The 27,295-nt window shown below is 45.1% G+C and overlaps 5 protein-coding genes across 6 annotated transcripts in view; 2 read left to right on the top strand and 3 right to left on the bottom strand.

Moving 5' to 3' along the window:
- The first annotated feature begins 6 nt into the window (after positions 1-6).
- Positions 7-3,555, top strand: knop1 (lysine-rich nucleolar protein 1). Its single transcript, XM_084191441.1, has 4 exons — positions 7-446; positions 912-980; positions 1,643-1,720; positions 1,907-3,555. Exons 1-4 carry the CDS (start codon positions 147-149, stop codon positions 2,219-2,221), a joined length of 762 nt encoding a protein of 253 aa, XP_084047567.1. The 5' UTR covers positions 7-146; the 3' UTR covers positions 2,222-3,555.
- Positions 3,556-3,620: 65 nt separating this feature from the next.
- On the bottom strand, positions 3,621-10,222 carry exosc1 (exosome component 1). Of its 2 annotated transcripts, XR_014611403.1 has the most exons (9): positions 10,164-10,209; positions 9,044-9,159; positions 7,991-8,065; positions 7,649-7,737; positions 6,918-6,951; positions 6,352-6,402; positions 6,007-6,091; positions 4,309-4,841; positions 3,621-4,219 (listed from the first exon to the last, which is right to left on the bottom strand). XR_014611403.1 is itself a non-coding variant. In XM_084191442.1 (8 exons), exons 1-8 carry the CDS (start codon positions 10,189-10,191, stop codon positions 4,735-4,737), a joined length of 585 nt encoding a protein of 194 aa, XP_084047568.1. In that variant the 5' UTR covers positions 10,192-10,222; the 3' UTR covers positions 3,621-4,734. The 2 variants fall into 2 exon arrangements, 1 of the variants encoding a protein (XP_084047568.1); XM_084191442.1 differs by having other exon boundaries at positions 3,621-4,841; positions 10,164-10,222.
- Positions 10,223-10,980: 758 nt separating this feature from the next.
- On the bottom strand, positions 10,981-15,844 carry LOC311116352 (phosphoglycerate mutase 1). The gene is made up of 5 exons (XM_084191443.1): positions 15,788-15,844; positions 15,510-15,679; positions 12,759-13,033; positions 12,320-12,500; positions 10,981-12,083 (listed from the first exon to the last, which is right to left on the bottom strand). Exons 2-5 carry the CDS (start codon positions 15,646-15,648, stop codon positions 11,914-11,916), a joined length of 765 nt encoding a protein of 254 aa, XP_084047569.1. The 5' UTR covers positions 15,649-15,679; positions 15,788-15,844; the 3' UTR covers positions 10,981-11,913.
- Positions 15,845-18,146: 2,302 nt separating this feature from the next.
- Positions 18,147-22,832, bottom strand: cdc25d (cell division cycle 25 homolog d). The gene is made up of 11 exons (XM_084191440.1): positions 22,698-22,832; positions 22,359-22,480; positions 21,913-21,955; positions 21,550-21,583; positions 21,165-21,323; positions 20,554-20,661; positions 20,332-20,394; positions 19,940-20,038; positions 19,459-19,751; positions 19,172-19,289; positions 18,147-18,358 (listed from the first exon to the last, which is right to left on the bottom strand). The coding sequence occupies exons 4-11, from the start codon at positions 21,550-21,552 to the stop codon at positions 18,233-18,235; spliced, it is 969 nt and encodes a 322-aa protein (XP_084047566.1). The 5' UTR covers positions 21,553-21,583; positions 21,913-21,955; positions 22,359-22,480; positions 22,698-22,832; the 3' UTR covers positions 18,147-18,232.
- A 2,206-nt stretch (positions 22,833-25,038) lies between these two features.
- pi4k2a (phosphatidylinositol 4-kinase type 2 alpha) overlaps positions 25,039-27,295 on the top strand; it is a 9,559-nt gene continuing 7,302 nt past the window's right edge. The window contains exon 1 of the mRNA XM_084191444.1: positions 25,039-25,507. Coding sequence (XP_084047570.1) covers positions 25,169-25,507 — 339 coding nt within the window. The 5' untranslated portion in view covers positions 25,039-25,168. The remainder of the gene's footprint in view (positions 25,508-27,295) is intronic.

The raw sequence follows: 27,295 nt of genomic DNA, 5'->3' as shown, positions 1-27,295 counted from the left end.
TAGCATCGGCTGAGGCTACAGTAGCAGTACGGGAGGAGGAGGAACAGAATAACACCAAGAAGAAGAAGAAGAAGAAGCCCAAGTCCACCAGCAGCGCTGCAGACAACACCATAGACACTGAGACGGAAGGAAAGGAGGAGAGCAAGATGAAGAAGGAGAGAAAGGCCTCTGCACCAACAGAGGAGGAGGATGTGATCGCGGTGGACGAGGGGAAGCCCAAACGGAAGAAAAGGAAAAAGGTGGATACGAAAGGAGGAGAGGAACAGGCGGAGGACAGAGAGAGCGAGGGAAAGAAAAAGAAGGTGAAGAAGAGCTCGTCTGAGGTAGAGACGGAAATGGAGGACAGCACCCTTCACAAGAAAGGGAAGAAGAAAGGAGAGACTCCGGAGAAGGGGAAAGGGAAAAAGAAGATAAAGGTGGAGAGCTGCGCCCCTGAAGACCAGGAGGTGGGTCAGAGGTTAAGGGTCAGAGGTTAAGAGGTTATCAAATCATGGGGCTCCTTCAGCAGGGTACAACGTTGTGGAACGTTCAGATAGAAATATGTGATGTAGAACAAACATGTCTCTCTGACATGTAGAATGAGGAATCATGTCGGCTCTATTCATGACATTTCTATCTGAAACGGTTCACAATGATTGCCTACTGAAGGTGGCCCTGATTCTAGAGCCATTTGAAAGGGGTGTCCTTGTTGAAAGTATTGTAAAAAGCATGCGCTGACCAACACCCAAAAATGCTGGAGGTGCTGACTAACAGAATAGTAAACTGTAAAACTAATATGCTCCCAACAATTTAAAGTGTTGACTTTCTTACTTTATATTTTACAGTTAAAGGTATTAAAACAGGGACAGTATTACTATTTGTTTGAATGTCTGCAGTTGTCTGATACTTTGTTGTTTTGCTCCAACCCCCAGAGGGACCAGAAGGATGTGGTCTTCCTGTCAGAGACCAGGGGAAACGCCTTCGAGATCAATATTGATCAGGTAGATCGCTAACAACCCTTTAGATCTATTTGGATCTATTTGATTCCACTGTCCAGTCCACCAATCCAAGTCTCCATTCCATCCCTCTATCAATGTGAGAAAGAGAAAAGTAATTTCTTCCTGGTCTGAATTAAACATTGTATATTGATTTTGTAACTATTTCTGAATAAAATATGAATGCATTATATTATACAAATGCTTATTAGTGAATGCTGTTGTCATTGATTAACACAATGCTGCAGTCAAACATGCTGGACACACACCAACCAATATAAATGCTCTATACTGATTAAGTAATACCATTGGTCTGTGTCAGGGATACTCCCAAGTGATTGCAAAGTGATTCTGCTCGTTTGCCAATAATCAGATCAGATCTTTTGCCAATAATTGGGCAAAAAATCAGATGGGTGGCCTGTGTAAACGCAGCCTTTGAAGCACACATGGATTTGAGTCTTTAAAAAAAAAACTAGGAGTACAGTAAAGAGAATCACCAACCACATGTTATAGACTATGACATGGACAATGGAGTATATATTGTGTACTATATAACATGGACTATAAGAGTATATATTGTGTACTATATAACATGGACTATAGAGTATATGTTGTGTACTATATAACACGGCCTTCATATAAAATGATGGTCCTATTATATTCCATAGGGGAGACGCCTGGCCCTGCAGAATGAGATCGACAAGGAGTCCAACCCAGTCCAACTCAAAGCACCACCGGTACCATCGGTCAGTACTCTTATGATGTCAGGACACCAAGGTGTATCCCAAATTTGGGACGCATACCAACTCTTCTCTGTTACAAAACATTGTCTAATATAAACATTACATTATAAATCATAAATATTACAATCATTATGTCTAATATAAACATTACATTATAAATCAGAAATATTACATTGTTCTTCTCCCCAGAGTTTGGGCCAGTGGGGCACCGCCCAGTTTGACAGTTCCGACCAACAAAATAAGTTCCTGCGGTTGATGGGCGGCTTCAAGAAGGGCGGGCAGCCAATGGCAGCGAGCGGTGCAACGGGAGGGCGGGCCAACATGGCGCTGACGAAAGACGGACAGAAGAGCTTGCAGCAAGGCCTCCTGGGGGAGTTTGAACGCGCTCAGTCGCGCCGCATGGACTTCACGGGAAGGGGGGTGGGACTTGGGTTCTCGGCGCCGTCCAATAAGAAGTTCTCGATCGACATCAACGCAACCCGATCAGTGCGCTTTGATGACTGAGTCGGGACAGACCCTTGATTTGGATGAGTGTGTGTGCACCTTTTCTCTTGCAGGGTATTGGGAGTGGGAGTGTGCCTGTGGGAATGTGGTGTGTATATATATATATACTGAACAAAAATATAAACGCAACAATTTCAACGATTTTACTGAGTATAAGGAAATCAGTCAATTGAAATAAATTCACTAGGCCCTAATCTATGGATTTCACATGACTGGGCAGGGGCGCAGCCATGGATGGGCCTGGGAGGGCATAGGCCCACCCACTGGGGAGCTAGGCCCAGTCAATCAGAATGAGCTTTTCCCCACAAAAAAAGCTTTATTACAGACAGAAATACTCAAGTTTCATCAGCTGTCCGGGTGGCTGGTCTCAAGGCGATCCCGCAGGTGAAGACGTCGAATGTCGAGGTCCTAGGCTGGCTTGGTTACACGTGGTCTGCGGTTGTGAGGCCGGTTGGACGAACTGCCAAATTCTAAAAAAATTACATGAGGCGGCTTATGGTAGAGAAATGAACATTCAATTCTCTGGCAACAGCTCTGGTGGACATTCCTGCAGTCAGCAAGCCAATTGCACGCGCCCTCAAAACTTGAGATATATGTGGCATTGTGGTGACAAAACGGCACATTTTAGAGTGGCCTTTTATTGTCCCCACCACAAGGTGCACCTGTGTAATGATCATGCGGTTTAATCAGCTTCTTGATATGCCACACCTGTCAGGTGAATAGATTATATTGGCAAAGGAGAAATGCTCACTAACAGGGATGTAAACACATTTGTACACATTTGTGCACAATGAGAGAAATAAGCTTTTTGTGCGTATGGAACATTTCAGGGATCTTTTATTTCAGCTCATGAAACCAACACTCTACATGTTGCATTTTATATTTTTGTTCAGTATACACGAGTACTGTGCACCAAGTGTGACTGATTGGTCTATAAAAAGTTTGACATAAAAATGCTGACATTGATGGAACTGAAAGCTGCACCTACCAACCTGTGGTATCAATGAGAGCGGAGCTGTGTTGGTCTTCTGAATGGTCCATTATGATGTAATGCTTCATGGCTGTATGATATGAGAATGTTGTTGGCGTCCCAAATGGCTCCCTGTATAGTGCACTACTTTTGACCAGCAGCCTAATAGTCTAGTACTGTAAACTAATGCCTCAACATGACAAACTGGCAGCTGATGAGCTGTCAATTAGACAGATTTAAACAGCATAGAATTGTTTACACACAGTCAACAAATGGCCATTAAGAACGATGGTCAGCTGGGTTTCTCTATTATATGATAAAGGAATTCATTCATTAAAATAAAAAAATCTCTTTATAAAATGAACCTTTGTGATAACACAGGTAAATAACATTGTCTCCATTGTAACAGATTGAGTAGTTCCTACAGGATGTGCTTTGGTATTCACTTTATTTGACTCTTAAAACACGTGCCTCTGCTGACATGTACAGGAAGAAATGAAACAGACAAAAGAAACAAAAAGTATTGTTTTGAAACAACAGAAGAAAGAATAATGCTTAGAGAAAAGCATCAAGACGTGTCCATTTCTCTGACTAGGTGCAGAAAGGACCACGTGGTCGTATGAGTCAAACAGTGGCGCCACAAAATAACAGTTTCAATTCCAGCGCTTTACTTTGACATCCCAAGTGTTAGCCGTCTACGGCCCAATCCCAAATCAAGCCCTACGCACTAGAGTGTAGAGTTTAGAGGTCAATTTGGACTTGGGCTTGTCTGTACTGGTGACTGTCACCCCACGGCTGTGGTCTGATTCTATACCCTTCCCCCCCCCCAAAGTGTGCACTCATTCACTACCCCTCATGGATTTAAAAGGAAAGGTATATGAAATATGCTAGTAAATCCATGGGGGATACAGGAGTGCACACTTCAGGGACAAGGGTATCGGATCAGAAGGTAACCCAGATCAGGGTTATTTATTCATTCCTGGTTCTGAAGGGCTACAGGGAGGGCAGGCTTTTGTTCCAGCCCAGCACTAACGAGACTGATTCAGCCAATCAAGGCCCCAGTGATCAGTTGAATCAGGTGTCCGTCCTAGTGCTGGGCTGGAACAAAATCCTGCACCTCTACTGTACCCCTCCAGAACCAAGAGGGGGAAAATGCTGCCTTGCTGTAGGTCATAGAGGGAGGAATCCCCCCCTGAACATAAGGCTCTGTGTGTGTGTGTGTGTGTGTGTGTGTGTGTGTGTGTGTGTGTGTGTGTGTGTGTGTGTGTGTGTCTGTTGAAGTATCCCTCCCTGAACATAAGGCTGTTTGCTGCGTGTATGCGTCAGGTCAATGACCCGTGTACTCGTGTCCAAGCATCTGTACATGACCTGTACAATATTTTGGTCCTTTGTACTCACAATGCATCGTTGAGATTCCAAGTGTGAGTGAGTGTGTTTGTCTCTCTGTCAGAGAGAGAGGGAGGGAGGAGGGAAGCTGTGTGTTCCATGAGGAAGGGAAAGGGGGCCCCTGCCCGGGGGGACTGGAGAGGTGAGGGGACCCTGCTCACGCCTGCAGGTACTCGGGTTGCACCCTGGCCACCTTGCGGAACTCTTTGGCATGCGTCCGCGGGCACTGCATCTCACACCAGCTGATAGGCACCATCTGGGCTCCTGAGAGGAGGGAAACACAGATATACTACTGATAGATACCATCTGGGCTCCTGAGAGGAGAGACACACAGATATACTACTGATAGATACCATCTGGGCTCCTGAGAGGAGGGAAACACAGATATACTACTGATAGATACCATCTGGGCTCCTGAGAGGAGGGACACACAGATATACTACTGATAGATACCATCTGGGCTCCTGAGAGGAGGGAAACACAGATATACTACTGATAGATACCATGTGGGCTCCTGAGAGGAGGGAAACACAGATATACTACTGATAGATACCATCTGGGCTCCTGAGAGGAGAGACACACAGATATACTACTGATAGATACCATCTGGGCTCCTGAGAGGAGGGAAACACAGATATACTACTGATAGATACCATCTGGGCTCCTGAGAGGAGGGACACACAGATATACTACTGATAGATACCATCTGGGCTCCTGAGAGGGAAACACAGATATACTACTGATAGATACCATGTGGGCTCCTGAGAGGAGGGAAACACAGATATACTACTGATAGATACCATCTGGGCTCCTGAGAGGAGAGACACACAGATATACTACTGATAGATACCATCTGGGCTCCTGAGAGGAGGGAAACACAGATATACTACTGATAGATACCATCTGGGCTCCTGAAAGGAGGGAAACACAGATATACTACTGATAGATACCATCTGGGCTCCTGAGAGGAGGGACACACAGATATACTACTGATAGATACAGTGGCTTGCGAAAGTATTCACCCCCCTTGGCATTTTCCCTATTTTGTTGCATTACAACCTGGAATGAAAATGGATTTTTGGGGGGTTTGTATCATTTGATTTACACAATATGCCTACCACTTTGAAGATGCAAAACATTTTTTTTGTGTGAAACAAACAAGAAATAAGACAAAAAAACTGAACTTGAGCGTGCATAACTATTCACCCCCCCAAAGTCAATACTTTGTAGAGCCTCCTTTTGCAGCAATTACAGCTGCAAGTCTCTTGGGGTATGTCTATAAGCTTGGCACATCTAGCCACTGGGATTTTTGCCCATTCTTCAAGGTAAAACTGCTCCAGCTCCTTCAAGTTGGATGGGTTCTGCTGGTGGTAGGGTTAAGGATAGCCCTGGGCTAAGAACAGCAGTGTAGTCATGTGACCAGTCTCACCTGCTTCACTGTGGGCTACCACCACCCCCAGCTCGTTCTCGGCTGTGGTCAACAGGTAGTTGGACTGGACGTCTCCCAGGGAGATCTGGGGGGCAGGAGGTTAAAGGACAACACTTGGAAATGCACAGAATCCCTCATCTTGATCACATGATGAGTAGTTATTTGGGATGCAAGGTGATTTGTCCGTTTAGCTGATCTCTAACATTTACAATTTTACATTTAAGCAATATGGTGAAAGCTACACTGCACTAAGGGAATAGAACCAGCCCAATATCAGTCACTGGTTGACTGTCCCTGTGTTACTACCTAGTTACTGAAGTGGAAAGACTGTCAATGGAAGGATACGACTTTAGCCAGGACGATGTCTCCAGGACGGAAGCTTTTATACGTCTCCACCTGCAACAGAGCTCAAAGGTTATAGTGGTTCCCAGTCTATTACAATTCAAGAATGAGCTAAAATGGTATGATGTCATGATAAACAGTAACAGATGGTATGATATTTCATGATAAACAGTAACAGATGGTATGATGTCATGATAAACAGTAACAGATGGTATGATATTTCATGATAAACAGTAACAGATGGTATGATATTTCATGATAAACAGTAACAGATGGTATGATATTTCATGATAAACAGTAACAGATGGTATGATATGTCATGATAAACAGTAACAGATGGTATGATATGTCATGATAAACAGTAACAGATGGTATGATATTTCATGATAAACAGTAACAGATGGTACGATATGTCATGATAAACAGTAACAGATGGTATGATATGTCATGATAAACAGTAACAGATGGTATAGGATGGGTCTATATAATACCAAACATGATATTTTCACAATATAAAATATATTGGTGGTCAAACAGTGGGGGAACTTTAGATTGATTCAAAAACATACCCTGTCTTTTTCTGTTGCTCGTACATCTTCTTTCCTGTGTATATGATTGTAGTAAACAGTAGATTAGTTTTTAAAAGTAATGTAGGTTACAGAACAGTCGTATAGGTTGGCACCCTATTCCCTATATAATCCCAAATGGCACCCTATTCCCTATATAATCCCAAATGGCACCCTATTCCCTATATAATCCCAAATGGCACCCTATTCCCTATATCATCCCAAATGGCACCATATTCCTTATATAATCCCAAATGGCACCCTATTCCCTATATAATCCCAAATGGCACCCTATTCCCTATATAATCCCAAATGGCACCCTATTCCCTATATAATCCCAAATGGCACCATATTCCTTATATAATCCCAAATGGCACCATATTCCCTATATAATCCCAAATAGCATCCTATGCCCTATGCCCCGTGTAGCTCAGTTGGTAGAGCATGGCGCTTGCAACGCCAGGGTTGTGGGTTCGTTTCCCACGGGGGGCCAGTATGAAAATGTATTCACTCACTAACTGTAAATCGCTCTGGATAAGAGCGTCTGCTAAATGACTAAAATGTAAATCTATATAATCCCATATGGCATCCTATTCACTATAAAGTATACTACTTGTGACCAGGGCCCATAGGTTGCCATTTGGACCCCAGACAAAAGTAGTGTACTAAATAGGGACTAGGGTGCCAGTTGGGACACACAATGAGAATAACAATAATAAAATCATCCATGTTACCTGATGGTTCCTCTAAAGCGGTCCTTCAGTGGCGTGGAACCAACGTAGAGGATGTGGACCTTGGCAAACCTGGGGTTGATACTGGTCACCTGGACAGGTAGGGAGACAGATCTGGGCTGTTAGCAGTGAGGTTAAACACACACCTATTGTTGAGATATTGGATCAGTGACAAGAGCACCTCACCTTTCAAGCCTAAAACATTATTCTGTTCAGTTTAATCCAGGTGATATGCACAGCTTTTAAGCATTACGTAGATCTACAACAACTACCAGTGCATAGAAAAAATGGTCACATGCACACACACACGTCGGTTGTTGACATCAAGTGCTCTCCAAACCTTACCTTACAGGTGACTATGGCTCCTACATCTGGCAGTAGCTGGGCCTCTGTTTCTCTTACCACAGAGATGACTGGTAGCTGCAGGGAAACACACACACACAGATTTAAGTGTCAATATAAAGAGAAGGAAGGATTACTGTGTGAACATGTTACATTTCGTTACCGCAACACTGTATAATTCCTCAGGGGTTCCAAGTGAACAAACCTGGAGTGGTTTCCCTACTTCCAGAAAATGTTACGCCATAAATAACCACTAACATGAGTCCCACACCCAACCCAGCCCCAACTGCTTTCCCCCGTGCCAATAAACCAGCCACTCCCCTCTTACCCCCCCTCCTCTCATCATCACTTCGAAGCAGACGCTCTTATCCAGAGCAAACTTCCAGTCTGTTTTTTCAACTAATGTAGGTGATCCCGTGCAGCTCAGTTGGTAGAGCATGGCGCTTGCAACGCTAGGGTTGTGGGTTCGATTCCCATGAGTTTTTACATTTTTTGTCATTTTAGCAGACACTCTTATCCAGAGCGACTTACAGTTAGTGAGTGCATACATTTTCATACTGGCCCCCCATGGGAAACGAACCCACAACCCTGGCGTTACAAGCGCCATGGTTTACCAACTGAGCTACACGGGCCTGAAAACGTATGCACTCACTACTGTAAATCGCTCTGGATAAGAGTGTCTGCTAAATGACTAAAATGCAAAAAAAAATGTTTTGCAAAATGTAAGACAACCACATATCACAGGAAATAAAACCCTCCTCAATAAAGCAGCTAAAGTGTTGTTAGTGCTTAAAAGACCAGTGCAACAGGGGTGTGTTCAATAGTGGCAGACTGTAGCAAAATGTTTGGCTGTTTAGTGTTTACTCTAGGAAACAACCGGAATGAAACGGGGAGGAAACTACGTGAATTTGTCCAATAGAAAATTGTTTTTGTTGCAAAAGGTTTTTAAGTAAATATTTAGCAAGAGACAAAATGTTTTATGTTCTGCGACTAATGAATACACCGTAATACTCTGACAACCACACCCCCCTCCCCCAGTCTGTCCGTCCGTCTCACCTCCTCTCCTTCGTTCTTCCTGAGTACGTAGCCTGCTAGCGAGGAGTAGATGTAGCCGTGTCGTAGGTACACCCCAGTACCAGGCATACAGTCCTCTGTGCTGCATAGCCTATCACCTGCACACACACAGGGAGAGAGAGATGCATACACACACACAGAGAAACATTTTTACTTTTCGCATATATCCAGAGACACTTACAGTCAGTGCTTCAACTAAGGTAGGTAAGACAACCACTGTCATTGCAAGTAAACACACACAGGGAGACTGACACACACACGCCGGCATAGAGAAAAAGACACACACACAGAGGCATAGCAAGACACACACACATTCATAGAGAGAGGGGGACACACGGGTAGAGAGACACAGACACGTATAGTGTAGCTGATCTATCACATTTCCAATAGTAGAATATAATCACAGTCTGCCAAAATCATGTCATTTGAGAAATCAAACAATCGCTAAATCACTCAAGTGTCTCGTCCCACTTCCTGACAAACAGATGTGTATATCAAACGACAATCAAAACAAAACACTGCCATTATAGTTTACAATTCGTTGACATTTAGTCGACATTAGAAATATCCTGGGTTAATTCAACACTTGCATGTAGAGTCGATCGCAACAAGACAGAGAAGGTATGATTGGAATTAGTGTGCTCCCTGTTCACTCCTCCCCGAGGCGGTGGGCAGGGCACTTTAAACAAGTTGATGGGCTTGAAAAGTACCTCAAAGTCAACATCGCTAGCTAAATCTCACAAGCTCATTACTTAGCAAACGAAATAGCTAGTTAAACTATAAACAATGTCACGCGTTGTACCAAGTGACTATGTATTGCGTTTGTATTTCACATAATGTCGAAGAAATACACTAGAATAGGTAGCTCGCTAGAAAACAGTAAAATACAGTATGTAGGCTAGCTAGCAACGCGCTAGTTAGCATTACCTAGCTAGGCTAGAACGCGAACGAGCATGGTGGTGACACAACACGCATTTTCCCGTGTTAGAAAGCTACAAATAGCAACACAAACTTCTAAAACATACTGCCTAACATATTTGTCTAATGGTCTCAAATGTGAAAATAATGCCGTTATCAACTCAGTTTGAAATCTCAGACTCGCCTGGAACACACAGCTTCATGGGCGACATGTTTTCAAGAAGAGCAGAGCACAAGCCGATTGGCTGTGACGTGACTTAAGCAGGCGGATGTATTTAACGAAAAGTTTGGTCCGCCATCTTTGTTGTGGCTTTCATGATGAAATCACTGTCCTGGTTCTGGGTGAATCAGGTCTAAAGCGGCCTTCTCTCCGTTCCTTTACCTACACTCTGGCTACACTAATTAGAAAGCTCATGTAAGATTAGTGCAGGAGGGGAATAAAGAACGAGATGTATCCAGTATCATCCATGGAAATTGATTTGTTTTAGAGTAAATTAGAAAATAGTGCAGCAGGACATTTAAGACAAAGACACTAACAAGCCAGAGGATAGAGGACAGCTGCAGGGCACACATTTATTGTAATTGCTCCAGAGCTTGACTTGGGAGGGAGCTCACCGGAGTGGAGTACTGGCAGATACATTTTTCTACTGCCTGAGCTCCTGAACCTCTTATAGAATATAAGTCCTCTGTAGCTCAGCTGGTAGAGCACAGCGCTTATAACACCAAGGTAGTTGGTTCGATCCCCGGGACCACCCATACACAAAAAAATTATGCACGCATGACTGTAAGTCGCTTTGGATAAAAGCGTCTGCTAAATGGCATATTATAATATTAGTACAAAAGTATTGTGGAGCTCCTGCACCTAAATATAAACAGTACCGGCACCTATATAAGTTCAAGTCCAGCACTAAATTGCTCAATAGTCCAGCATACATGTTATCAGCTCAACTACGCCAAGTCAAGAAATGTGCAGCTTGTGAAACATACAAGGGTCACAGTCATTTGATAGCTCATAAATAATAAGATGAATCTTTATTTATTTCACACACAACACTAAGCACAAGTCAGCAGCATGGAATTAGAATGAGTAGAGGAGGTATAGAACCTCTCCTGAATGAGGACGCCCGTTCTACAAATTCTAATTCTATGGTCAGCAGTACAGTACAGAACAGGTCTGCCTGCCCTTTTTAACAATAGCCACCATAACCATGATAGCCTACTGTTGCCGTAGAGCTACAACAATAACAATGAGATTCAATGTTTCCTTTTTCAAACGTGCCCGTCAATGTTTACATACATGTTCACTCAGTGCAAAACTACATGGCACTAGAAAGCACACTTTCTATCATTTTCCCATTTAGATAAATACCCTATTAGATGGTCCCTATTCTGTGTGTTTTTGGACACTGTAAATACCCTATTAGCTGGTCCCTATTCTGTGTGTTTTTGGATACTGTAAATACCCTATTAGCTGGTCCCTATTCTGTGTGTTTTTGGACACTGTAAATACCCTATTAGCTAGTCCCTATTCGGTGTGTTTTTGGATACTGTAAATACCCTATTAGCTGGTCCCTATTCTGTGTGTTTTTGGTCAACTCAAACGATCTTGATCAACTCATATTATGATGAGCCGTACAATCCAGTCCTACTGATGCCTATTGACTGTGCAATACTGATAATGTCTCAATGTGCAGGAAAGAAAATACCTATCAAATCCACCTATAGTGTAATGAGACGTGTGTGAGTGTGTGTGTCCTATGTGTGTGTGTGTGTGTGTATATATATATATATATATATATATATATATATATATATATATATATAAATATGCATATCTGTCTGCGTGTAAATGTAAACTTGATAATGTAATGTCACGCTGCGTGAGTGATTGACTAGCCGCACTGATGCCTCCTGTCCACGCGGGGGCACTGTGTCTATTTCTTGGCCTTGCCCTGGGCAGCCACAGCCTCCATGGCCTTCTTGACAGTCTCCTCGTCTCCCAGGAACTGCATGGGCCCTACAGGCTTCAGGTTCTTGTCCAGTTCATACAGGATGGGGATCCCTGTAGGCAGGTTGAGCTCCATGATGGCCTCCTCCGACATACCTGGAGGTCAACAACAACAACAATAATCAGTTAATAATCAGTAACATATACAACTACACACTAGGAAGGTTCAACTCCATGACAGCCTCCTCTGACATACCTGGAGGTAAATAACAAGAACAAGAACAACAACAAGTCAACAACAACAATCAGAAAAACAACAATATCAGTCAACAACCAGTAACATATAAGAGCAACCAAACAGTCCTCCCTCCCTCCTGCCCCTAGTGACCTACCCTCCAGGTGCTTGACGATGCCTCTGAGACTGTTGCCGTGGGCGGCGATGAGAACCCTCTTCCCGTCCTTGATCTGGGGCACGATGTCGTTGTTCCAGAATGGCAGTGCCCGGGCAATTGTGTCCTTCAGGCTCTCACAGGACGGCAGCTGGTCCTCCGTCAGGTCGCCATAGCGACGGTCCTGCAGGAAAGAGATGGTTAGTGCTGCAAAGTCAAAGCCTGGTAGCCCAGGTCAGTATGGCTGACTCCATGGTGTCTAATCACAGAATATGAGTTCAGTGATGTTGTAGGTGTGTGTGTACGCCTCTATGTGCGTGTCTCTGTGTGTCCGTGCCTGTGTGGGCCTCTGCATGTGCTCTTCTATGTGTGTACCTCTGTGTGTGTGTGTGTGTGTGTGTGTGTGTGTGTGTGTGTGTGTGTGTCCCCGCATCCCTCTCACCTGGCTGATGTTGTTGTAGAAGTCGTGCTCCTCCTCCATGGGAGGGGGCGGGGTGTCATAGCTCCTCCTCCAGATCTTCACCTGGGCCTCGCCATGCTTCTCCGCCGTCTCTGCCTTGTTGAGCCCCGTCAGGCCTCCGTAGTGGCGCTCGTTGAGGCGCCAGGTGCGGTGGATAGGAAGCCACATCTGGTCGATCCCGTCCAGGACCAACCACAGAGTCCGGATGGCTCTCTTCAGGACCGAGGTGTAGCACACGTCAAACTCATAGCCAGCATCTGAGGAGAAGAGAGAGAGTAGGGTTAGAGAGAGAGAGTAGGGTTAGAGACAGTAGGGTTAGAGAGAGAGGAGGGGTTAGAGAGAGAGTAGGGTTAGAGAGAGAGGAGGGGTTAGAGAGAGAGGAGGGGTTAGAGAGAGAGTAGGGGTTAGAGAGAGAGTAGGGGTTAGAGAGAGAGTAGGGGTTAGAGAGAGAGTAGGGGTTAGAGAGAGAGTAGGGTTAGAGAGAGAGTAGGGTTAGAGAGAGAGTAGGGTTAGAGAGAGAGGAGGGGTTAGAGAGAGAGTAGGGTTAGAGAGAGAGTAGGGTTAGAGAGAGAGTAGGGTTAGAGAGAGAGTAGGGTTAGAGAGAGAGTAGGGGTTAGAGAGAGAGTAGGGGTTAGAGAGAGAGTAGGGGTTAGAGAGAGAGTAGGGGTTAGAGAGAGAGTAGGGGTTAGAGAGAGAGTAGGGTTAGAGAGAGAGTAGGGTTAGAGAGAGAGTAGGGTTAGAGAGAGAGGAGGGGTTAGAGAGAGAGTAGGGGTTAGAGAGAGAGTAGGGTTAGAGAGAGAGTAGGGTTAGAGAGAGAGGAGGGGTTAGAGAGAGAGGAGGGGTTAGAGAGAGAGTAGGGGTTAGAGAGAGAGTAGGGGTTAGAGAGAGAGTAGGGTTAGAGAGAGAGTAGGGTTAGAGAGAGAGGAGGGGTTAGAGAGAGAGGAGGGGTTAGAGAGAGAGTAGGGTTAGAGAGAGAGGAGGGGTTAGAGAGAGAGTAGGGTTAGAGAGAGAGAGTAGGGTTAGAGAGAGAGGAGGGGTTAGAGAGAGAGTAGGGTTAGAGAGAGAGTAGGGTTAGAGAGAGAGTAGGGTTAGAGAGAGAGTAGGGTTAGAGAGAGAGGAGGGGTTAGAGAGAGAGTAGGGTTAGAGAGAGAGTAGGGTTAGAGAGAGAGTAGGGTTAGAGAGAGAGTAGGGTTAGAGAGAGAGTAGGGTTAGAGAGAGAGTAGGGTTAGAGAGAGAGGAGGGGTTAGAGAGAGAGGAGGGTTAGAGAGAGAGGAGGGGTTAGAGAGAGAGGAGGGGTTAGAGAGAGAGGAGGGGTTAGAGAGAGAGGAGGGGTTAGAGAGAGAGGTGGGGTTACAGAGAGAGGAGGGTTACAGAGAGAGGTGGGGTTACAGAGAGAGGTGGGGTTACAGAGAGAGGTGGGGTTAGAGAGAGAGGTGGGGTTACAGAGAGAGGAGGGGTTAGAGAGAGGAGGGGTTAGAGAGAGGAGGGGTTACAGAGAGAGGTGGGGTTAGAGAGAGAGGTGGGGTTAGAGAGAGAGGAGGGGTTAGAGAGAGAGGAGGGGTTAGAGAGAGAGGAGGGGTTAGAGAGAGAGGAGGGGTTAGAGAGAGAGGAGGGGTTAGAGAAAGAGGTGGGGTTAGAGAGAGAGGTGGGGTTAGAGAGAGAGGTGGGGTTAGACAGAGTGTGTGTGGGTTGGCATGATTGAGTGAGTACGGGTGTTTGTAGTGTCAGAGCCAGATTTGATGAGAGCAGCAGCATAGCCTGAAGTGTTCATGAAGTGTGTGGAGAGGCTTGGGGACAGTTTCAGAGGACACAGAGAATCTCACTCAATGAGATGTGCTACCCCAGATCTATGCCAGAAAGCAACTATACAGAGCATTTAAATAGGACCTTACAGCAGGTGACACATACATGGTCAGATCCTCTGTATATTGGTCTAGAGATGGACCAGAATAGCAGGCCACTAGTCCACTGTTAGTTTATGTAGCCTGGGACAGTGCTAGTTGTGGCAGCTTGGTAGTGATTGAGTTGATTCTGTATATATGAATACATACAGGCGGTCATAGTCTTACATGGATAGGTTGTGTTGAACCAATGAGAGGTAGTCATAAAGCACACCTCCTTTTGGCATGTAGCCGACAAGCCATGATGTACACATATGGTCCTGGCAGAGCATGCTTTAGTTAGGGGTGCATCTCAATAGTCTCAAGTGGTTTCCTCATCTCCTTGTCTCCTTTCCTTCATCTGCACTGAGGTGACAGATTTAGACAGGTGACAGGAAATAGCTGGCAGGCATCCACCACCACCATATTACTTATGCAAGTGAAGGAAAAGAGACAAGGAGAGGAGGAGTCCACTTTAGACTATTGAGATGCACCCTTATTTCCTTTTTTTGGGCCAAGTTGCTTTAGGCTACCCATGTTAGGCTAAACGGCTAACACAACCTCAGCTACACTACACAGAGAACATAAATGCTCTCAGGCTGTAGTGGCTGATAACAGTTGACATTATGCCACCGGGCAACTCCTTCAAGTGATGGTTAAGATAATGCCGCAGTGACACAACTACCTGTTTCCTCAAGCCGCGCCTTGCGTAACGGAATAGACTGACCTACTATCTGTTAGCAAAACTCTCCAAGGCCCTCCTTGCCCTGTCTTAATCCTATGAGAGAGAGACAGAGAGAAAAGGAGAGAGCGAGAGAGACATTATACTGTGTAACATTATTGACCGGGTCACCTTTTAGCGCCTGTCCTCCTCTCTTCGCCTCCTGCTCCCCGGTTTCACTGAGGTCCGCGTCGAACCATCCGCAGAAGCGGTTCTCCTGGTTCCAGGAGCTCTCTCCATGACGGATCAGAACCAACTTGTACGCAGCCATCCCGACTCCGTGATGTTTGAATCGACCTCCGCTGTATTTTCGGGAATTTAAGAGCAAAAATCTTATTGTCAAATGCGGAGAAAAGACCCGCAGTAGTGTCGTGGCTGATATGAAATGAGGATTCGGTTCGAGAAGTTACCTAGGCTGGTTGTTCTGTTGTGAACTTGAAAGCTCCTTCTGTATAATGCCGACAGACTTCCTGCGGCGCTAGACCAATCAGAAACCATCTCGTGTGCGGCGCTGAGGAAGCGAACGCGCGGTGGTGCACGTCAGCCAGTGATGCTCAGTGGATAAAAAAAACACAGTAGCCTAGGCGACCTTCGTATCACAGTGATGCCGTTGGCTTGTAATAACAATTTTAGGCCTATGTTTAGTGTATGCTTAGTATCATGGGCGGTGTGTTCAATAGGGCGATATGGGCGACGCACTGCCAAACGGGAAAAGGAAGGGATTTTTTTTCTAATCAATTATATCATGGCAACAGTAGTTCAGTGTTCACGTCTGATCTGCCAGCCACTAAATGTCCAATCAGGCTAAAGTCGTGCTTCAAATGTCCCCGCCCGTTTTGGGGCGATTTCAGTCAGGTTGAAAATCGCCCAGAAGTCTCTCATAGCCTCTAATGTAAAATATTTTTTTTTCAAATTTCTGAGCTTTCAATACATTCTCTATGGGTGTCTGAGGGCTTGCACTTACGCGCTTTCGTCATACGTAACGTAACGTAACCATGAACGGCAGACAGCAACGCTTGGACAGCGACTGGTGTAACCGACATGCACCATCTTTCAGAAAAGATTAAGAAAAATGAGCTTTCAAAGACCCACATTGATAGCTGTTTGAGATTGTCTGCTTTGGTGAGAGTGAATATTGCCACTCAACTGGATGAGGGATACAGGCTAGCTGTCCGCCGCCACAACGATGAGGTTAGCAACAGCAGAGTCGTGAACACTGTCTACGAGAATCGAGACGACCTCATAGAATGTTTTGAAGCCATCCGGACGGGTTCATTGGGTTCATTTGACCAGCCCACCGTACCAGAAGCTACAGAATAAGGACATCGATGCTGTCTTTATCAAACGTGCCCTCGACAGCTTCGCAAGCAGTGTGCAGGCCATAAGGTAAGATAAAGATTAAACAATATCATTCGATCTTTCTCAAAGCAGAGCTTTATTTGAAAATGTATGCATGAAAGGAGACTGCATTTGTGTTTGAAATTACATTATTGTCATTATATATGGCCAGTGGTGTAATCTATCTTATTTTATATACTATGTGTACTGTACAGTGGTGCTCATAAGTGTATGAACACATTCTAAAGCTGACTAAAAAGAGGAATAAAAAAATAAAAAAATCTTCTTTTGGAAATTGATCTTAATGACTTAATTAAAAAAGTTGGAAAATCCAACCTTTAAGGACACCAATTTTCTTTTCTTTTTTATTCCTCTTTTTAGTCAACTTTAGCATGGGATCATAAGCTTATGAGCACCACTGTATACTGTGCTGAACATCCAGGCTATGTGAGACACAAAGGCTAACTTAAACACTAAAGACTTTATGCATCCCTGCCCATTTTAAGTGGAACTGAAGTATTTGTACTATACATGGATACATTGCATATACCTGTGCATCACATAGACAACAATACTGTACAAAGCCAACAAACACATTGGTCTGTTTGCCTTCAGGGACTCCTCTCAACAGCAGCTGCAAGAAGCAACAGGAGCCAAAAGACCCAGAACAGCTTTGAGAGAAGAGGAGAAGCAGAGGCTGTCTGAAGAGATCTGCAACACCATCCTGGATCACACCAAAGAAAGGTTCTCTTTCTCTGGCCACCTTGTGAGTGCTACCTTACTGCAAGCAGACATGTTTGAAAGGTACTGCCATTCAAAAAAATAAAAAATCTGTTCATGTTCATTTTTACAAATCTATACAATTGGCCAGAATATGGTTGTTCATATTTACAAATCTATACAATTGGCCAGAATATGGTTGTTCATTTTTACAAAGCCATACATATTGTTTATGCAGTGTTGAGGAATGTGAAAGAACACCCTTGATTATTTTTACTGTGATAACTTATTTTGCTTTTGTAAGCCAACACTTTTGAGATCAGTCAATAAATGCTTCTGGTATTGACTTATATGCTGCCCCTGTCTTCATGTTGTTGCTGGACATATCTTTTTAAAAATGTGTGTAGGTCACCTAAATCATCAGAAAAATTGCCCCTCCTGAGAATTTTTTCAGGAGCCGCCACTGCTTAGTATTGATATACTTTATGGGTAGCATATTATTACTTTGCTTGTTTTTACATGTATTATAGGCTACTCATATGCTGCCATATCTTCCTCTCGCTGTCCCTTGCATGAAAAAGGAAGTTTATTATGTCACAATATAAAAGGTCATGATAATGACACATTATTTTTGTATTGAAACAACTTTATTGATAACTCATTTCAAAAGAGATATGCATCAGGGGGTTATTGTTAGACGACTCCCTGAGACCAATCTGTACAATCTGACAGCAGACTGTAAGGGTATCCGTCACCATTGTGTAAAGGGGACCGTAGAAGGTTGGTATGCAAGCAAGTCAGTGAGTCTTGTAGAGCGGCGGTCTCTTGTGGAGTCTTGACTTGGTCTTCCGTCTGAATCGTCCCAGCTGCTCTCTGTACTCGCTGTGGAGCATGGGAACATAGCCACACGGCTCACACAGATCCTAGAAAGGCATAGATAGATAGACAGACAGACAGACAGGCAGACAGATATAAATACTTACAGGCAGGCAGACAGACAGAAATACTTACAGGTAGGCAGGCAGGCAGGCAGGCAGACAGACAGGCAGGCAGGCAGGCAGGCAGGCAGGCAGACAGACAGACAGACAGACAGACAGGCAGGCAGGCAGGCAGGCAGGCAGGCAGGCAGGCAGGCAGGCAGGCAGGCAGGCAGGCAGGCAGGCAGGCAGGCAGGCAGGCAGGCAGAGGAACAGAGGGAAAATGCATTGAAAGTGTTTATGAATAGGCTGTATAGAAGAAAATGTGGACTCAGTAATAGTCTAATAACCCCCTAACGTCTAAATCATGGGGGTTGGGGTCATGGCTGAGACCTTCAGGGTTGTGTCAACAACACTCTGTGTTGTAACTAGAAACAATTCTCTGGTTTACTCAGAGGGTCAAGGGAAAATTAGAAACGCTTAAAAGACAGTTTGTGATTCACTACTCTGAGACATTGAATATGAAGAAGACGCTGTTTTAGTTCATATCGTAGCGATTTTAGCAACCTTGTCAATAGCTAAGCTGTTGGAGTGACAGGGATCCAGGTTCAAGTCCCAGTCGTAACTATCACTCCCCCAAAAAATGTGCTATACTATTATAAGTAGGAAGTGTACATTGATTATGAAGAAACTGTCCTATTAAATCTCATATTGTAGCGACTGGACAACACTCTTGGCGTAACGCTGGTTAAGTCGTTATAGTAACAGCGATCAGAGCTACCACCGAATTCGCAACAATGATGTACATAGGAACCGTACCGGGTAGCAGGAGTAGAAGTATCTGTAGCCCCCCTCCAGCAGGTAGAGCTCAGGGTAGAAGAGCAGAGGGTAGAGGGAGGCATGGAGCGCTCTGTCCAGCTCTCTCAGGTAATGACATCTACAGGGTAAAGGCGGGAACAGCCAGGATCAGGATCAGGAAGTTGTGTATGTTTGTGGGGTGAGGGGGTGCGTGTGGCGCGCGTGTGTGTGAATGTATGTGTGTTTCTCTGTTTGTGTGTGTGTGTGTGCAGCCTATGTGCCGACGAGTGTGTGTGTTTTTCTCTTACAGCCGCGGGCCCCTCTCTGACGAGAACTCGCAGTGGAACACGATCAGTTTCCGAGGCGACGACCCCTCCAAGGGTGACCCCTGTCCCGGTGGCGTGGTACCACTTCCGGGTGAATGTGACTGTGAGCCGAACCTCTGTAACACTCCACCCATGGAACTACCACTCACGCCTGTATCTGGAGCCTGTCCAGGGGGGCTGGTGGGAGCTCTGCCCCAGGAGGAGAGCTGGTAGAGGGCAGGGAGCTGGAGTAAAGCCCCCTGGATCTGAGCCTCGGTGTGGAGGTTGTCTGCCCCCTATGGGACACATGGAGAACAACATAAATATATATGTAGAGGACAGATGAGTAGGCCTATATAATAGGTAATAAATGATCAGACGGGTCAGTCGTTAACTTGTTATGTATATAAAATAAATGTAATCAATATTATGTTTGAGGTTTTGGTTTATTTCTCTATTTAGTTTACTCAAAAAACGTTATCACCTTGATGTGTCCACCGTGGTACTCGTAAGGGTAGCGACAGTCTATGATGAGGAAGTGTTCCACTGCACCACTGTACTGTCCTCTTAGCAGAGACGCCACCTGCAGGCCATCAGGAGAAATGCACCTCAAGTTCACCACAGCAATGGTAACAACAGTAGCTTACCAAACTGGCTACAGTACTAGTAGGAGATTACCCTCTAGATACCATCGCTAACAGGAATGTTGCTATAGTAGCACTGAAGTCCAGTATCCAGTGTTGTAGTCCCACATATGTATGTGCTGTGGATATCTTTATGATAAAGAGAATAAAGGTGAATATAGAGAGTGGGAGTGGAGGAGCAAGGAAAGGAGGGAAGGAAGGAAGGAGAGATGAAGGAAAGGAGGGGACTTACTGTTTGGGCTGAGATGCAGTGAAGATCCTGGTGGTCCACTCTCTCCACTGGTAACAGAAGTGGCTGTGGACACACACACACACACCCATACACACACACACACACACAATGAACATATTGTTCTAGCGCAGCACTAACACACCCGATTCAACCAATCAAGGGCTTGTCCTAGCCTACTACCACCCAGCTGGCAAAAAAATATGTTGATGTAAGGTTGCACACCTTGCTGTAGTCTCCTGTCAGGGTGTGGTCCTCCATAGTAGAACCCAGGAGGCTACTGGGAGGGAATGGCCTTCTCCTGGACTTGAACCGCCGTACAGAGAGCAATGCCTGATGGGATACATTGTTATTAACATTTACATTTTAGTAATTTAGCAGACGCTCTTATCCAGAGCGACTTACAGTTAGTGAGTGCATACATTATTTTTTATACCCCCCGTGGGAATCGAACCCACAACCCTGGCGTTGCAAACGCCATGCTCTACCAACTGAGCTACATCCCCGCCGGCCATTCCCTCCCCTACCCTGGACCAATTGTGCGCCACCCCATGGGTCGCGGCCGGCTACGATAGAGCCTGGATTCGAACCAGGATCTCTAGTGGCACAGCTAGCACTGCGATGCAGTGCCTTAGACCACTGCGCCACTTTAACCAGGCTTCATTAAACTAATATGACACAAATGGGCCCCAGGTTTACAGGGGGATCCTATGTTTATCATTCTCTACCCCCCTCCCCGAAGTGTGCACTTGTTCCCTCCCCTTGATGTAAGAAATATGGTGGTGCACACTTCAGAGAGCAGTGTAGAAAATTGGAACACTGCAAATGGATCTCACCTCAACATCTGGCAGCTCCACGTCACCCTGACGGACACGCAAGGCTCCGTCTCCTGGCGGTGACCTTTGACCTTGACACCTGAGACCCCTGACCCCTGGGTCTGACCTCTGAACTGCAGCGCTGCAGAACCGGGTCGACAGCTTCACACGCAGACGCTTCTGGACAACCAGAACCAGAACATCACATGCTGATGTTACTGAATATAGTTAGAGTTTTTCCAGTTAGGTCACATGATGATGTTACTGAATATAGTTAGAGTTTTTCCAGTTAGGTCACATGATGATGTTATTGAATATAGTTAGAGCACAGAGTTTTTCCAGTCAGGTCACTCTGTTCCAATTCCAGTGCCAGTGTTATTCCCTCAGTTTATTTGTAAATACTCACCATTTTAGGAGCAGAACGTGCAGGGGAGAGAAACCTATAAAGTAAATGGTAAAACAATGATTGAAAATGTAATTCAGACCGCAGACAGGAGGCTGCTGAGGGGAGGACAGCTCATAATAATGGCTGGAATGGCATCAATGGAATGGTATCAAACACATGGAAAGTTCCAGCCATTACTATGAGCTGTCCTCCCCAATTAAGGTGCCACCAGACGCCTGTGATTTGTAGGCACCTAATAATAACTTAGCAATTACATTTACATTTACATTTTCGTCATTTACAAGACACTCTTATCCAGAGCGACTTACAAATTGGTACATTCACCTTATGCAATTGTTGCTTATAGAATCCATGTGTCCTCACCTCTCTCCCCTTCTTCTGTTCCCGGATTCTGTCAGGATGTTACCTACATAGACAGAATATTGTGAAAAAAATCTGACTTAAAATGTTTTAGAGTAATTTATTTATCAAAAGGGAAGCTACACATGTAAATGATTCACAACCTGAAAAGTGATATACAAACTGAGATTTTAATTCTGGACAAACTGGATTTAAATCTCAATGTTTATGTCCCAAATTGCACCCTATTCCCTATATAGTGCACTACCTTTGACCAGGACCTATATTGGGCTCTAGTCAAAAGTAGTGCACTATGTCGTGAACAGTGTTCCATTTGGGATGGAACCATTAGTTGAGTTCTGTCTCTGATGTATTCTAACTCTACCCAGCGTCATCAAGCCGTGAGGAACCGCTAATCATTCATTAGGCTATTTCCCCATCAGTCATCCAGACACAGAGCTTGCCCAGACCTGTCGGCGTCCCCTCTCCCGGGGGGGCAAGCCCTCTGCCCCACGTTGAACTCGGCGTGGGTCCCGGGTGACTGGGAGTCACTAGCTCCGGCGTCAGTCGCAGCTTTCTGCGCGGGGTGTCGCTGTGGAGTATGAAATGGACGTTTATTTTTTTTTTACTAATAAAGATCAAAATATGTTCAACTATATTACAACTGGACTTGATAGTCTCCAGTCGCTCTGCTGCGCACAAGGTCCCAAAGTGCCCACATTGTCTTCCTTCTATTATTCCCCATCTCCTAGCCGACACACAGCTTTCTATAGCTTTTAAGTAACGGTGACAACTGTGTGTGTACTCACGCGCCGTCGTGGCATCGGAGGTTCCTTAGGCTGAAGGAGAGCTCGGAGACAGGTGATGGTCCGTTGTCCGGTGAAGGTGACAAGCTCCAAACGATCTCGTTGTGTGACGGCCCCGGTAGCGCGTCTCCCGGAGAGATTTCATTCCCAAGTACATTGAATGTCTCCATTCCTCGTAGCCTATTCTATCATAAACAACAGCAACGAATTATGCTTATTTAGAAGTAATTAAGTTGTGCCTCAATTCTGTTAAACGTCATGCGTAAAATGCATGCGTAAAACTACAATCATGCGTAAAATTATAACCAGCGAACATACCTAAGTCTACACAATATCCATACTATCAAGATACACTATTTGCGTAAAACTGTACCAAAAATGTTCCCAGGTCTCACCTGTGTGATGATGATGGATGTTATGGGTCTCCATCCTCCCATCAAAGCAGGGATGTTTCATTCAGCCCCTTCCCCGTGGCAACCGTGGTTGCTACAACAAGCCAGCTAGACTGGGCATGCATGGGGACGTCCCCGACCCCTCACTCAATCAAGCTGCCCTGTTTATATCTCCTTCCTCCCAAAGTGTGCACTTGTTCACTTCCCTTCACTGATTTGAAAGGAAATGACTAAGAAATATACTGTTGGTATTATTTAGCCTATACCCATACAGTCCTTTAATGAATACTTACAGAAACTCTCCCTCTATCCAAAGCCTCCACCAATCCAGTGCTTTTAGATTTGTGGGAAGTAGTGAGAGTGCAAGAGTGCAGACTTCAGGAGAAAGGAGATGGGACGCACCCATAGCCTAGTCACCAACCCAAAACACTGGCCGGCCAGGCGGCCACCCACAGTGACTGTGTTAATGGTGGTTCGTTCCCCTGGTAACGCATCCGCGGGCTGAAGCGGCATTCGTTGTCATTGTGAGGAGCTCCTTCACCTTATGGGGGCATATCAAGTTACACAATAGCCTATATGCTAAGTATGAAAGATAAATATTGACAATGCATAGCTGAGGTCACTTCCAAAAGGTGGCCTATGTCCATCACTGAATAGTAGGCTAACGTTGGTCATAGAACTGTGTTTGGAATGTATGAAGATATAATGCAATATCGGGTATTTCATGTTATCATCATTTCTGACACAAGGCCTATCTGAGACAGACGAGACACTGTTTTATTATCTTTCAACTTCCTGGTTAAATAAGAAATTACATTCAAATTGTTCTCCGTCGGGAAATTCATTCAGTTCGTCATAATTTCCCACTATTCCATTGATCTTCAGCCCCTCTACAAAATATATAGCCTAGGGCACTACTATGGCCAGGCTAGATGCTGCTTGCACACAATCTAAACATCTCACCTCTACAGAATTACTACCTATAGTTGGCTTACTATAGGGCTATACGCATTTTTGCATTAAGTGAACCGTGTAGCAGTCATCTTTCTTGACTGATAGTAGGCTATTGACAACTGTATGTTATTCATACTGTACCTATTTTCAGTGCTATCAAAAGCCGTCATTTAGAACAGTGATATTCAAAGTCGAGGTCGCGACTCCCAACCGTGTCGCGGGGGAACTGCAGTGTGATAGTCAAAATGTTTTAAAAAAAATGTTTTAGTATTTTTTATTTTTTATTTTTTACAAAACATTAAGAGTACAGATAATTGTATAGGCCAATATACAAACGTTTTTGAGAAAGATACATTGAAAAATAGACTTTTATAGTTTATTCGATAAGAGATGAAAACGCAATGGATTTTTTATTTTACCTTTAACTAGGCAAGTCAGTTAAGAACAAAGTCTTATTTACAATGACGGCCTACACCGGCCAAACCCGGACGACGCTGGGCCAATTGTGCGCCGCCCTATGGGACTCCCAATCACCGCTGGTTGTGATACAGCCTTGAATCGAACCAGGGGGTCTGAAGTGACGCCTCAAGCACTGAGATGCAGTGCCTTAGACCGCTGCGCCACTCGATTGTAGGTAAAATGCAATGAATTGAAAGTAGAATGCAATTAATTTATGTAAAAATCGAAATTTACAGATATTAAAGTTGTGTCATTAGATTTGGGGTGGTGTGGCGAGAAATTCTTGGGAAAAAATGGGGTCCACAGAAATTATTTGGGAAAAAACGGGGTCCCTGCTGAAAAAGTTTGAAAACCACTGATTTAGTTGATTCGTTGTCCTGTATTTAAATTGTGTGGCACTTTTTTGTCACATGCTCTAAGGGGGCGGTATGATTCCAGCCAATAGTTGCGTGCACAAAGATCCTTGACGGCCGGATGATAACTCTGATTGGCCAAACACTCCAGCAATCACCTATTGGGACCGCCTCTTCCCGGAAGCTGACAGTCAGCTGATTTGTTTTTATTGACAAAGGTGACGTTACATTATCCGTAAATATACTGAACACAAAATCACATCCCGTCGTCTTTCCCCCTTTTCTCTCTAGCTACCTTTCCTCCGCGCTCCCCGGTATGGACGAGACTAGTCCGTTGGTTTCCCCGCTACGGGACTCCAACGACTTCGGCTACTGCCCCACCGAGCCCACCAGTCCCCGGGGCGGATTTGGAGGCACGCCGGGCTCGGTGGTTCGCATCCCGCCCGGGAGTCCGGAGCGCAGCCGGGAGAGACAGCCGTTGTTGGACCGGGACCGAGGAGGTTCACCGCGGGATCCGCACAGAAACGACTTCCCGGAGGATCCCGAGTTTCGAGAGATCATCCGCAAGGCGGAACGCGCCATCGAGGAAGGGATTTATCCGGAAAGAATTTACCAGGGATCCAGCGGCAGCTACTTTGTCAAAGATTCACAAGGGGTAAGAAAGAGTTAAACGCATTAAAAAGGAGATCACGATCGATTTAGCTAACTCACCTAAACAACTATGGATTGCATGTCGTCATATTTAGCTAGCATATGTCAAAGATAAGCACAACCCTTTATTTTATTGTTTATGAATGACAACAATTAGATTGACAAGTCCATTAGTTATCATTCTTGAATAATTATGTTTAGTGCGTCTGATTATTATTGACCAGAAGGCTACACTATTGCCTGTAAATTCATCACATCTCACTATGTAGTCTAAAAGTGGACAAGGCCTCTGGTTTATTTCCTTCAGTATGACTTGTAAATATATCCTCCCACCAGAGAAACCGCCTGGGGAAACAGGTGCCTTACTTCAACCTCCATTGTACTGTTTATTCTCTCCAATATGGTCTAGTTTTGTTTTTATTGCCCATACTTCAGTACAGTAGCGTCGGCCCTGTTACAGTCTAGCCATCTCTTATCTGGAAAAGCTGTGTCACTGTGGAAACTCACAGTAGCAACACCAGCTGAGGAGCCTAGTGCCCTCTGCTCACTCTCACGTGTTGGCCTCGACTCACAGATAGACTATGGTGTGTGTGTAACGCAGGGACACTCACAGATAGACTATGGTGTGTGTGTAACGCAGGGACGCTCACAGATAGGTGGATCTGACAACATGGATGCCCCATGTTGTGCGATCCAAGGCTGCGTCCCAAATGGCACCCTATTCCCTATATAGTGCACTACTTTTGACCAGAGCCCTAACACACACGTACACTCACACACGCAGCTCCACGCAGCACAGTCAATCCGTCTGCATCGGCAATCAGTCATTGTTGCGCTGAAATCATGTGGTTGTATTCACCCACACACTCTTGGTGATAATAATGAATCGTCACGAGGTTTTGTTGGGATGGAAAATAGTGCTCTTTCTATTTGATTGAGCTCTAGTCAAGATAATTCTAACCAAAATCTAATATTTTGGATAGAAACAAGAGGGAGAAGCAAACTATATGGTGTTTTGGTGCACAGACATAGGACTAGGACTAGTAACAACTTACCCAACAATTACTATCATCTGAAACTCCACGATGTGGTCACATTTGTTGGTTAAAAATGGAAGTGTCACTGTGGACTTTGGAAGTCCTGACGTGTGGGGGAATCCACCAGATTTCACTTCCTGTATGTGTAATTCCAAACAAGCCCATTGGCTACCGGTATTCAGCCAGGTCTGCCTATAGTATTGTAGCGACGCTGTCTTTATAAGCGCAGAAATCTGCTCTGCCACGAAGGCATGCTCCTGTGGCAGTCGATATCCGCACTTATAAACACAGGACGTTGTTGATACTGTGAGCCGAGGCCAGGACTTTCTAGTCCTACAGTAACGTGTGTTAGGGATCTGTGAGCCGAGGCCAGGACTTTCTAGTCCTACAGTAACGTGTGTTAGGGATCTGTGAGCCGAGGCCAGGACTTTCTAGTCCTACAGTAACGTGTGTTAGGGATCTGTGAGCCGAGGCCAGGACTTTCTAGTCCTACAGTAACGTGTGTTAGGGATCTGTGAGCCGAGGCCAGGACTTTCTAGTCCTACAGTAACGTGTGTTAGGGATCTGTGAGCCGAGGCCAGGACTTTCTAGTCCTACAGTAACGTGTGTTAGGGATCTGTGAGCCGAGGCCAGGACTTTCTAGTCCTACAGTAACGTGTGTTAGGGATCTGTGAGCCGAGGCCAGGACTTTCTAGTCCTACAGTAACGTGTGTTAGGGATCTGTGAGCCGAGGCCTACAGTAAAGTGTGTTAGGG

Source organism: Coregonus lavaretus (assembly GCF_964263955.1).
Source record: "Coregonus lavaretus genome assembly, contig: HAP1_SCAFFOLD_5799, whole genome shotgun sequence".
NCBI classification, from domain to species: Eukaryota; Metazoa; Chordata; class Actinopteri; order Salmoniformes; family Salmonidae; genus Coregonus; species Coregonus lavaretus.
The sequence above is the reverse complement of the archived record's forward strand: the minus strand, read 5'-3'. Positions and strand labels throughout refer to the sequence as shown.